This window comes from Chelon labrosus, assembly GCF_963514085.1.
Source record: "Chelon labrosus genome assembly, chromosome: 7".
In the NCBI taxonomy this organism is placed as follows: domain Eukaryota; kingdom Metazoa; phylum Chordata; class Actinopteri; order Mugiliformes; family Mugilidae; genus Chelon; species Chelon labrosus.
In genome coordinates, this window is record NC_140343.1 from 3,006,295 (window position 1) to 3,018,364 (window position 12,070).

The window sequence follows — 12,070 nt, forward strand, 5'->3', positions numbered from 1 at the left end:
TAGTTTCTACAATCTCCTTAGATGTTTTCTCTGCTTGATGCATGCCAATGATTTGACCCTTCTCAAACAGACTAACATCTTCTCCATGACCACAGGATGTGTCTTTAGACATGGTTGTTGAAGAAATGAGAAGCTACTCATTGCATCAGTTGGGCTTAAATAACTTGTTGTCAGCTGAAAGATAATCACCCATGCAGTAATTATCCAATAGGAGGCTCCTACCTATTTGCTTAGTTAAATCCAGGTGGCGACTTTTTTTTTTTTTTTTTTTTTGGCCAGGCAGTGTAGTTCATTCATCCATTCATTCATTCATTCATCTTCTGTAACGGCTTGTTCCCAGCTGTCATTGGTCTAGAGGTGGGGTACAACCTGGACAGGTCTCCAGTCTATCTCAGGGCTAACACAGAGAGACAGACAACCATTCACACTCTCACCTACGGCCAATTTAGAATCACCAGTGAACCTAACCAGCATATCTTTGGACGGTGGGAGGAAGCTGGAGAACCTGGAGAGAACCCACGCAGACACAGGGAGAACATGCAAACTCCACACAGAAATGTGCAGTCGGCCCATGGATTCGAACCTGGGACCTTCTCTGGCAGTGTAATATCGCCACAAAACAACCTGAAAAACACATTAAAAGAAATAAAAGAAGATGCAGAACAACTACAAAGAGACACAAAATGACTCCACACAACCCAAAAAAGACTAAAAGAAGATTCAGAACAAATTGATATGACTTCCCTTTTTAAAAAATCTAAAATAACTAAAGCTTAGTGCTAAAAATAATCTCCCACAAACTCTCTCCACAGTCGTCATTTTTCTGTCCCAGTTCCGTTTCTGTATTGATGAGTAATGAGGTAACTATTTCTGCCCGTCACATGCTCACTCATGGTTTCCAGTGACTAAGCTTTCTGTTGGCCTTCACCCCTCTCTGTAACAGCATCACATCCAGTAAGGCTGACCACATTTGAACTCAGACATTTGCTGCGTTAAGTCCTAATCATCCGCCTCACTGAGGGCGTCCAGCTGATGCAGCAGGAGCTCACGTTAAATGGAAAGTCTCACTTCCCTAAATTCTCCCTAAAGTGTCTTTGTATTTTCTTCTCCCTGCATCACTTCCTGGATCTCTCTCTCTCCCCTCAGGTGAGAGACGCCAGTCATGGAGGAGCCGCGTCGAATCGACCTGACTTACATCACCGAACGGATCATCACCATCTTCTGCCCTCATGGCTGTCCGGAGGAGATCTACCTGCAGAACCTGCAGGAGATCACCCCCATGCTGCAGTCCAAGCATGGACACAGCTACGTGGTGAGACGGGTGGCGGGATAAAACACTCCATGATGTGCACAGAATCTCAGCATTTTGGTTCATTTGTTCCTCATCGACGGTTGGCACACTTTTACTGCTTTCTACCTTGTGCAGCAAAATTCAAGACACCAACTCATAGACTTAGACTTTATTCATTCACAAGGGAAACTGTTTGGTCACAATAGCTCAGATGCACATAAAAAACACACACAACAGGGGCTCCTGGTGACCTGCTGCCACTCTTTCAGGTGCTCCGGTCAGAAATCCCTCTGCAGATTCCATCCGTTCACCTTGTCTCTGACTTGCAAAGACAATAATCAGGACTCATCAGACCAAAAGGCCAGATTCTTCTTCTAGATTTCCCTCGGTTGTGGGTTCCTTCGCAGCAATTTGACTCCCACAAACAGTCGATGTTGAGATGAACTCTGGGCTCTAGTCTTTTCTGATGAACTTCCTCATCTGGAGCAGAAAGAAATCCGTCATCACAGGCACAGAAGAAAACTTGTTGAAATGTTCTAGACTGGCTGACCTTTGTGTCTTAAACTCATCCCGTAGTCATTCTTGCATATAACATGGATCAGACTGTTTGCTTTGTACAAACACAGCTAATTATGGAATTGTTGCACCACTTTTAACGAAGCTCATCTCTGAACAGGAAACCACAAGTCTGACAATCGTGCAAACCTGCCATTGAGACAAACAGAGGATACTGTGACTATTTTGTTTCTCTAAAAATAAAGAAAAAGTCTTAAACCAGTAGTTCTGTTGCATGATTAAGTATTTAGTTTCCTTTATTTCTTTCTTGCCCATCTTGTCATTTACATGTAGATATTTAGGTTAAAAACTCCTCAAATCCCAGAATAATATTATAAATTTCTGTTTTCATACAACTGTTTGTTTGTTTTTTCTTTTCAGCTCATCAACCTCTCACAGAAGCATGACGCTCTCACCCGAATGAACCACAGGGTAAGAAAGCCTCTTCAGGATACCAATGTCAAAGGTTAAATATTGTTTTTTAACCTTTGATTTTTTCTCTGGTCAGGTTCTGGACACAGGTTGGGTGGATCTCTTGGCTCCCAACCTGGACCAGATCATCAGCGTGTGCACGATGATGGAGAACTGGCTGCAGACCCATCCCAAGCACGTTCTGGTGTTACACTGCAGGGTAAACGTCGCTGACGCGTGTTCTTTTAACTGAGATCTTTTCTGTAGGCGTTTCTAAGTTTATTTATGTGTGATTCTGTGACCAACAGGGAGGTCGAGGCCTGCTCGGAGTTCTCCTGGCGTCCTACATCCACTTCAGCAACATGTCGGCCAGGTAACACTGATGAATACAGAAAAAAGACTGAGCTCAGGGCTATAAAATCAAATTTCCTGGAGGAGTTTTTACTGGGATGATGTGTAAACTATGCACATATGGTTTATCCCAGCAGATAAACCATATATGATCTGTTATTAAAACACAACTCCTGCACAACAGCTGCCTTTTTTTCCACGGTTGTCACTGCCGCCGCCGTTATAAAAATAGACTTTCATTTGCAAATTTACCAGAGACGAAGCTGAGAATCTGCAGAACAGCTACGGGTAGCTATTTGCGTGGGTGAAAGTAAGAATGTCCACGTTTGCTGCAGTATTTCAGATATTACTCTGAACTGGTGATGGAGTCGCAGATATTTATTGTATTTAAACGTTCTCCTGAATGTCTCAGATCCACAGAGCATTGTTTAGCATTTCTACCATTCTGGTAAAAATACGACTCCAGGAAGTAGCGCTGTAGATAATCTGATAGCTGCGTATCACATTCACATATTTTGTTACCTTTGGACAGTGACGGGCTGCTTTCATCTGCTTCCAGTTTTTATTTTTTCATCTGGCTGATCTTCCCAAATAAAGCTCGATCTGGCCTGAAAGCTGAGCTGCTTCACTGGAGAGTTTTCATGAGTTTAATTTAGCTACAATATCCAGGACAAAGTTTTGTCTTGTGCATAAAAAATCTACCGCAGTCTGGAGGGCAGATTGATGTGAAAATTTGGTTTTTAAACGTGTGCATTTTGTTTTGCTCTGCAGGCTCAGGGAGAAATTAGAGGCTTTAAATTGGTTTCATTTGCTTCGCTGGTATTGCGCTCGAGAGATTTCAGCCAGCATCGACATTTACAGCTGGACGTGTTTGCAGATCAAAGAGCGCTGACAAAACAATAGACAGAGGCTGATCTGCTTTTCGTCCGCCAGCCAAAGGCCAGCTCGTCTGACTGAAGAGACTTTGAACCACAGTGCTATTTGATTTTCGGGCAGGGATCCTGCTGTTGCTGTGGGACACCGCTGAATTTATTTACACGTAACCTAGAGCCTGCAGAGGAAACAAAACGTTGATTTCAGGCTTTGTTTTAAACTTTTTATTCAGGGCGAGCGTGACAGGAAGCCTTCATCTGATCAGGTGACGTCAGGGAAGGTCAGTAAGAGGCAAAGCTCTGGAAATGAAGTAGAAGAGGAAGCCAACGCTGCCGGTGTGCACGTGTGTGTGTGCATGCAGCTCATGGCCGAACAGCTGACTCACTGTTGAGAAATATCTGATTGTGACCATTGTCCCTCAGTGAGGTTGTGTGAGTGAGTGTAGGCATGTAAAGGGTTGCGAAATCCTTTGTTTTGGAGAGAGGTTTCTCTGGGGACACTTCAGTAAATTTAGAAAAAAAATTGTCTAACATGTCAGTAGCTAAAATTGACATGAAAATCAAAGTAGATCTGGGACATTTACTGCAAACTAATTGGCAGAAATATCTCAGAATCATGTCTCTTTAAACTGCATAAGAAAAGATAACCTTTTAATTTATCCCACAGACTTTTAGGCTTATGATGCAGTTTTACACTGATAAAATCCTCATTGCGTACATTGAGTGTATTTAAACCTTCAGTGACGTCACCTATAAGTTTCCAGAAGAGCAGTTTTGAAGCTCAGTGTGATCTCCTTCCATTGACTTCTGCTGTAAAGTTTGACATTTTAACAGAATCAGAATGTTTTTATTGTCACTGCATGTCGCATACAACGAAATTACGATGGCTCTGCTTAGACACAAGAGACAGACGCAGGAACATAAATTACGCCCCACCCACCTTCCCCGAGCCCATGCTATAGGTTCCACATCCACAAACCCTTACACTTCCTGCCTCAGCCGTGCACACACCCACTCACTCATTATACATGAAGTGCTTAGCTTAAAGTGACGTTGAAGATGATTTTGCAGAGTGGATGTTTACAGGGGAAACAGAGTTCAGTGCAACGATGGCTGTTGGATAGAAACTGTTCTTGAGTCTGGCTGTGCATGTCTTCAGTGACCAGGTGATGGAAAGGATGTGTGATGTCTTTTACAGTGTTACAGGCCCTGCTGCATAATCTGGACTGGTACATGTCCTCCAGAGGTGGCAGTGGGATACCAATGATGCCCTGAGCAGTTGTTATTATCCTCTGGAGATATGTCAGCTGCTGAACAGCTCCCAGACCAGACACTTATACAGTATGTTAAAATGCTTTCTATTGAGCAGCAGTCGACGTCTGTGCGGATTAAGTCGCTTTCGGAGCCGGTCTCTAGTGGTCATCAGAGGAAGAAATACAAAATGAGCTCAGAGTTATAAAATCAAGTTTCCTGAAGGAGATTTTAGTCAAATAATGTGCATACTATGCCGCTACCTTCAGATGAGAGACCATTTAACTTCCAATTTCCACCTTATAGGTCCCTGCAGTTGAACCAGGCATTATCTGGTATTAAAACACAACCTGCTGCTGTTTTTTTCCCCACGGTTGTCATTCGGCACATTCAGCGAAGAGGCTGCCTGCTGTCATTAAAATGCTGTTCATTTCATTTGCTATTTTGATTGAGACAAGGATGAGATCCTGCAGAGCGGCAACAGGATTTGCAAAGGCGGAAATAAGGAAATCCACGTTTTCTTCAGCATTTCAGATATTACTCGATATTACTGTTCTGTTACCGACTAAACACGTTTATTTCTGCTGTTAAGTTTGACACTTTAACATGGAGGTCTATGGGGATTAACTCACTTTTGGAGCCAGCCTCTAGTGGACATTAGCGGAACTGCAGCGTTGGCGCTCAACAGAGATTTTACTGTGAAATCCATGTCTGTAACATTTCCTAACAAGCCTGGGCCTCATCCTGGCAGCATCTTTCCTAGTTTATCCCTGAAGCGAATCACACACAGTTTACTTTTTCCACGTCGACAAAATGCTGCATCATCCTCATTTGCACGCCTCTCTCTCAGTGCAGACCTTTCTCTCGACCACTTCGCCATGAGGAGGTTCTACAACGACAAGCTCTCCGCACTGATGACGCCCTCTCAGAAACGGTAAGGACAAAAAGGTCAAAGGCCAACTCTGTAGGCCCAGCTCCTAGTCTCTGACCTTTGACCGAGGGATCTGCAGCGTCTCCGATATCACCTGATTGGATGTTGTGCTCTTCAGGTATGTGTGGATGCTGGGCAGCGTGTTGAAAGGAGGACTGAGGATGTGTCCATCTCCGTCTTTCCTCCTCTGTGTTGTTCTTTACGGTCTACCCAGACTGAGACCAGATGGAGGTGAGCAGCATATCACACACAGCACATTATAAAACACAAAATTTCTGATTTCAGGCTTATCATTTAATATTGAGTATCAGCTGGTCCGAGTCCAGACCCGATCTTAAATGGCCAAGAGTTGGTCCCCTGTAGATTCCTAAAGTCTTTCCTTGTCTTCTCCTAGAGTTGACTGGATTCAGTCCAGTAAATATTTCTGTCAAAGTTAATGTAGTGTGGAGAGGGTAGCTGGTATTGAATGACAATCTCTTCTTCTTCTTGCAAACCTACATATCAAGACTTAAATCTCAAATAATACATCCAATCCGTTGCCATCTTTTTTTAAAAATATCTGGATCGGTCTTGATACCAATTGGGACATCCCTAGTTGCAATCTCCGACCTGACCACTAGATGGCACTAAAACATTTAAACTGGTCCTTTAAATGGATCAAATAGTTCTTAAAAAAAGGGGAAATCATTAGAAAAACAATAAAAATGCAAGCTTTTCTTTCATAAAAGTTTATTGTCTCAGCTTTGAGGCTGATTTTCTGTTCATACAATTTCAGTAGAATAATTTGACACAATAAAATTTTGCTTACGATCACTGTAAAGTAAAAGATGGACAAAAGAGGGAGGCATGCAGCTAGAAAACTGTCACTCATCCTTAATTATGCAAGATTAAAAACTAAGCAGACAGATTTTAACGTGGAGGTCTACGGGGACTGACTCACTTTTGCCACCAGCCTCAAGTGGACATTTGAGGAACTGCAGTTTGTGATATTCCACTGCTGGCTTCCTTTTTTTTATCCTCCAGAGGTTGGTGCTCGGTTACACTCTTCTTTTTCCAATGTCTCGTAGGGTGCTGTCTCTTCCTGAGGGTCTACCAAAGTCTCCAAGCCGTCTGCACGTCAGCTGTGTAGTAAGAAATAAATCATTTATTTATTCACAGCGAACACAGCGAGACAGAGCCAAGGCAGTAAAACGTGTTTATCTCCACTTTAGCCACATTAACGCAGATCAGACGGACCGACTCTACTTTGTGCTTCAGCCTGCACAGCTGCTTAAAGGGGACATCATGGTGAGTTATCATCAGCCATTTTATTTTCAATATGTCATTTACAGCCTCACTTAATTAATGCTTTATTTGTTGGTTTAATTTTTCGGTTAATGATTTATTTCACAGAGCACCTTTCTTATCTATTATCGTGCAAAAAGAACAATAAATGTAGTGTTAATATATTTAAAAAAAAAACACTGTAGATGTTTGTCTTTATAGGAAAATAATTTTTTATGATATGCTGTAACAATAAAACATACATATAATAAGCGTCCCTTGCCATGAGGTGGAGCAACAACTGGTTCATGTGTCATTATTTTCTGCTCATAGGTGGTTTGTTATGATAAAAACAGTCGGTCAGCGAGCCGTCAGGTCGTCTTCCGTCTCCAGTTTCATACGGGCCTCGTGGTCGGACACACCCTCGCTTTCTCCAAGGCGGACCTTGACTGTGCCAGTGAAGGTATTTATGACCTGCTGCTCCGTTCCTCCGCACTATCAGTCTGCAACTGATAAATCCGTCAGTCTCTCGCCGCCTCTCCGTCCACCTGAACTAACCCTGGAACAACATCGGCCGGGCAGGTGTGAAGGACGCATGGAAACGTGTCCAGCGTGCCAAGTTAACCGTCTCTTCGTATTCCAGATCCTCGCTTCCCAGAAGATGGAAAAGTGGAGCTGCTGCTTTCTGAGAGTCCTGAAAAGATTGCAGGTAGGGCCTCAAAACAGAAACTGATGATTTATCTTGTTTTTTTATATATAAAACTTACGTAAATGTAAGATTGAAGATAAAAAAAATCCAGGTTTAAATGTGTTTCAGATGTTCTTTCATATGGCTATGGATTTGTCAGTAGGAGATTAACGGAATAGATGTTTGCAGAGAACAACAATATTATAAAGACCAGTTCCAGATGTGTGGAACATAAAAATCTAATGAAAACTTTGCCACAACACGACTTGCATATGTTCTATTATTCCGCCACATGTTTTAGGAAACTCTTTTAAGCTTTCATGAACTTTTTTAAATCACTAATTAAAATTCAAGGTCAATGAACCCTCTGTGACGTCACAGCAGAAAGGTTTTGAAGCTCAGTGTGGCGTCTTTGTTCGTCGCCATCTTGGCAGCGCCTGACTTCACCTAACTCCCGGCTAATTCAAGAACAATCAAAGAGGTGAAGCATGACTGGAGCCGAGGCAGAGAGCTAGGGAGATTTTTTTAAGGAGGGGTAATCAGTTGGTTGCAATCTGCGACATTAAATGGCACTAAAATATACACACAGTAGTGTAAATAATAAAAAGGCGGTTCTTAAAATATTGGAAGTGCCAACTGATGGCTGTGGACTGTGGAAAGTTTAGCTTCATTAAAGGTTTTTGGCTCAATTTTGATGCTGATGATACAAATAATACAGTTTCACCGTATTAAGTTTGTTAAGTTTGACATTTTAACATGGATGTCAATGACTCATGAGTCATGGAGCCAGCCTCTAGTGGACATTTGTGGAACTGCAGTTTCCCCACTTCCACGTTAGCTTCATGTTTTTGAAGCTCAGTGTGGCGTCTCTGGCCGTCGCCATCTTGGCAGTGTCTGACTCCAGCTAACTCCCATCTAATTAAAAAAAAAGTCAAAGTGGTGAAGCTTGGGTGTAGGTGAGGCGGGCAGCCAGCAACCTGAGTTTACACCCACCTGTCACTCAGACTAGCCACGCCCCCTTTTACATAAATAACTTAAACCTTGATGTAATTTAAACAGGTGAGTTTTATAAGAATTCAAATTTTTTGGTTTTGTGCTGGGCAGTAAACATATCTACTACTGTTGCTAAGGAGATTGACTCACTGTTGAAGCCAGCCTCTAGTGGTCAATTGAGGAACTGTAGTTTCCACACTTCCGTGTTAGCTTCATATTTTTTCTTTTAAACCCCAGGATGCTGGCGCTTGAGAAAATAAGAAAGTGTTATTAATAATAATAGCTTGGACTTATATAGCGCCTTTCATAGTACCCAAGGTCGCTTAACAATGGGGGGGGGTTAGGGGTCAAAGGACTTTGTGAAAAGAAATGTTTTGAGGTGCTTTTTGAACATGGGCAGGGACGGGGCAGAGCGAACATGGAGTGGTAGAGTGTTCCAGAGTGTGGGAGCATTGACAGAGAAAGCTCTGTCCCCAAAAGTCCGCAACCTGGTCCGGGGGATGGCCAGCAGGTCCTTGACAGAGGACCGCAGGGAGCGTGACTGAGTGTAGGGGTGGAGGAGATCAGTGAGGTATTGTGGTGAGAGTCCATGGAGGGATTTGTAGGTGAGCAGGAGGATCTTGCAGGCGATGCGTGACTTGACTGGCAACCAATGAAGCTGTTGGAGAACGGGAGTGATATGCTGCCATGGCTTTGTGTGGGTTAGAACCCTGGCAGCTGAGTTCTGGACATACTGGAGTCTGCTAAGGGCCTTGGTGGGCAGTCCAGACAGGACACCATTACAGTAGTCCAGGCGGGAGGTGATGAAGGCATGGATGAGTGTCTCAGTTACTGAATGTGTGAGTGAGGGCCGGAGTCATGAGATGCTTCTGAGGTGGTAGAAGGCAGACTTGGTGACACTGTTAATGTGAGACCTGAAGGAGAGAGTGGAGTCCAGGATAACACCCAGGTTGCGCACCTCAGTAGATGGGGAGATGGAGCAGCCATCCACGACCAGGGCCAGGTCTCCAATTTTCCTGAGCAGTGGTGCAGGGGCCACCACCATGAGCTCTGTCTTGTTACTGTTAAGTTTGAGTAGGTTTGTGGTCATCCATGATTTGAGTTCCTGCAGCCAGTTGACAAGTTGTGTGGGTGGGAGATGGGAGAAGGTGTTGGTGCTGATATAAAGCTGAGTGTCATCGGCGTAGCAGTGGAAGTTGAGTCCATGTTTACGGATAATATGACCCAGGGGTAGCATGTAAATGGTGAACAACAGAGGACCAAGCACAGAGCCCTGGGGCACGCCATGGTTGACGGGTGCTGGAACAGAGTTGGAGCCTTTTAATGTGATGAATTGTTTCCGGCCTGTCAGGTAGGACCGGAACCAGGACAGTGCTGTGCCACTGAGGCCGATGAGTTCAGAGAGGCGACGGAGGAGGATGGTGTGGGAAACTGTATCAAAAGCTGCAGAAAGGTCAAGGAGGATGAGAATGGTGACGCGGCCATTGTCGGCAGCAAGCAGGAGGTCATTTGTGATTTTAATGAGGGCGGTCTCAGTGCTATGATGGGTTCTGAAACCAGATTGAAGAGGTTCGAAGAGCTCATAGTGGGACATGTGATGTTGAAGCTGGGCAGCCACTGCTCTTTCCAGGATTTTACTAATGAAAGGGAGGTTGGAGATTGGACGATAGTTGTTGGGGTCGTCGGGGTCTGAGCCTGGTTTTTTGAGAGTTGGGATGACTGCTGCCATTTTGAAGCTGGATGGTACCACACCGGAGGCAAGAGATGCATTTATGATGTTTTCCACTGGATGACGGAGAATGGGAAGACAGGCCTTGACCAGGGTGGTGGGCATTGGGTCAAGACTGCTGGTTGATGTCTTAGCTGAGGTGACCAGTTGTTCTACTTGGTCGGCATCTAGTGGAGAGAAGGTGGATAGGCAGCACTGAGGTGAGAGGGCAGCTGAGTGGTGAGCATCCTGTTGGGCCAGAGTGGGGCAGGGGGAGAGCCCAGGAGGCTGGAGCTGCTGGTGGATGGTGTCCACCTTCTGCTGGAAAAAATCCAGGAACCTGGAGCAGAGGTTAGCTGCATCAGAAGGTTTGGCAGCATCAGGAGGGTGAAGAAGGCGGTTGATGGTGGAGAAGAGCAATTTGGGGTGTTTTTGTTGGTTACTGATTAGTGTGGAGTAATACCTTGTTTTTGCCTGAGAAAGGGCTTCTTTGTAGTTCAAGACGTGTTCTTTAAATGTCTCACGATGGACAGTGAGGCTAGATCTTCTGTATCGTCTCTCGAGCCTACGACCTGTGGTCTTCATCCTGCGGAGCTCGGGGGTGAACCAGGGGGCAGGACGAGAGAAAGACACGTGGTGCGTGGTGAGAGGATTATTGATGTTTTATTTCAAACATGTAGATCGTACATGTTGCTGGAGCACTACACAGTTTCAAATAACAACGACCGGGTTATAATCCAGACACAGCCAAGCTTTTATTGTGAAAATCTCTTGTTTGGTGACAGCTCAAAAAATGTCTGGATTCAAAATCAGATGCACTCAGGCAAATTATTTGGGTTACAAGATTTCACCGAGCTCCATTGTGGTTCGTAATCCAAGCAGAAGAGACACAAGTGACTCAGGCTGACTCACACTCATACACAACACACACACACACCTCAACACACACACATTCCTCCTGAATGAAGATGCTCAGTCACCCAGGTGGGGGCAGTGTGGGACACAAACCAAACGGGAGCCCCCAGCACCAACAATCACACTCCTCCTCGCCCCTCCACAGGAAGCAATATGAGCAGTTATCACACACACACATCTGACAGGAATTCAGATGGTCTACGCAGGGAAAAAAAAAACACACACACACACACTCGGACTCAGACGAGGAGGTAGAAATCAAAGATTAACGCTCGCATTTCTTTAATTTTATCTGGTTTTGTGAAGACTAAGCCGAGCATTGTTGTTGTTGTTCCACTCCCTCCTGACCAGTTTGTCATTTCCATGTGCAGGCAGGGAGCTGTGGCACAACGGACGCTCTGTGACGGTGGACTATGACACCCTGGACCCTTTGGTGAGGCGAGATTCATACCAAGACACGTCTCCTCTTCAAGCAGGTTAAATATATTTTATTTAAAAGACTTTACAACGCTTTCTTTCGCTTTCTGATCTCGTTCTGGTTCCCGTGGTTCCCCTCACTCACTTATTATTAGCCAGGGTTTAACAGGAAGACGTGTAATCTGAAAATCCTTTAATAGGAGATAAATACAGCTTGTCTGGTGATTTTGAGTAAAACTAGAACCCCTTTAAAGCCTCATAATTACACATGTTTGGTTAAGATTTCTCTTCACAGCCTCAGATTGTGAACACTTTCTATTTCTACTTCCATTTTTATAGTTTCCTGCATAGTTTGTTATTTATTCAACGTATTTATATTGACTTCCTGACACCTTTTAATCCTTTTTGTGTGAACATTTTTTTT

The 12,070-nt window shown here is 44.1% G+C and overlaps 1 protein-coding gene across 1 annotated transcript in view; it reads left to right on the forward strand.

The window, feature by feature from the left end:
* The first annotated feature begins 1,152 nt into the window (after positions 1 to 1,152).
* LOC311490709 (tensin-3-like) overlaps positions 1,153 to 12,070 on the forward strand; it is a 47,353-nt gene continuing 36,435 nt past the window's right edge. The window contains exons 1-11 of the mRNA XM_084548344.1: positions 1,153 to 1,312; positions 2,228 to 2,278; positions 2,355 to 2,477; positions 2,566 to 2,630; positions 5,582 to 5,665; positions 5,781 to 5,893; positions 6,730 to 6,790; positions 6,874 to 6,949; positions 7,259 to 7,388; positions 7,569 to 7,634; positions 11,601 to 11,705. Of these exons, the coding sequence (XP_084404470.1) occupies positions 1,163 to 1,312; positions 2,228 to 2,278; positions 2,355 to 2,477; positions 2,566 to 2,630; positions 5,582 to 5,665; positions 5,781 to 5,893; positions 6,730 to 6,790; positions 6,874 to 6,949; positions 7,259 to 7,388; positions 7,569 to 7,634; positions 11,601 to 11,705 (1,024 nt within the window). The 5' untranslated portion in view covers positions 1,153 to 1,162. The remainder of the gene's footprint in view (positions 1,313 to 2,227; positions 2,279 to 2,354; positions 2,478 to 2,565; positions 2,631 to 5,581; positions 5,666 to 5,780; positions 5,894 to 6,729; positions 6,791 to 6,873; positions 6,950 to 7,258; positions 7,389 to 7,568; positions 7,635 to 11,600; positions 11,706 to 12,070) is intronic.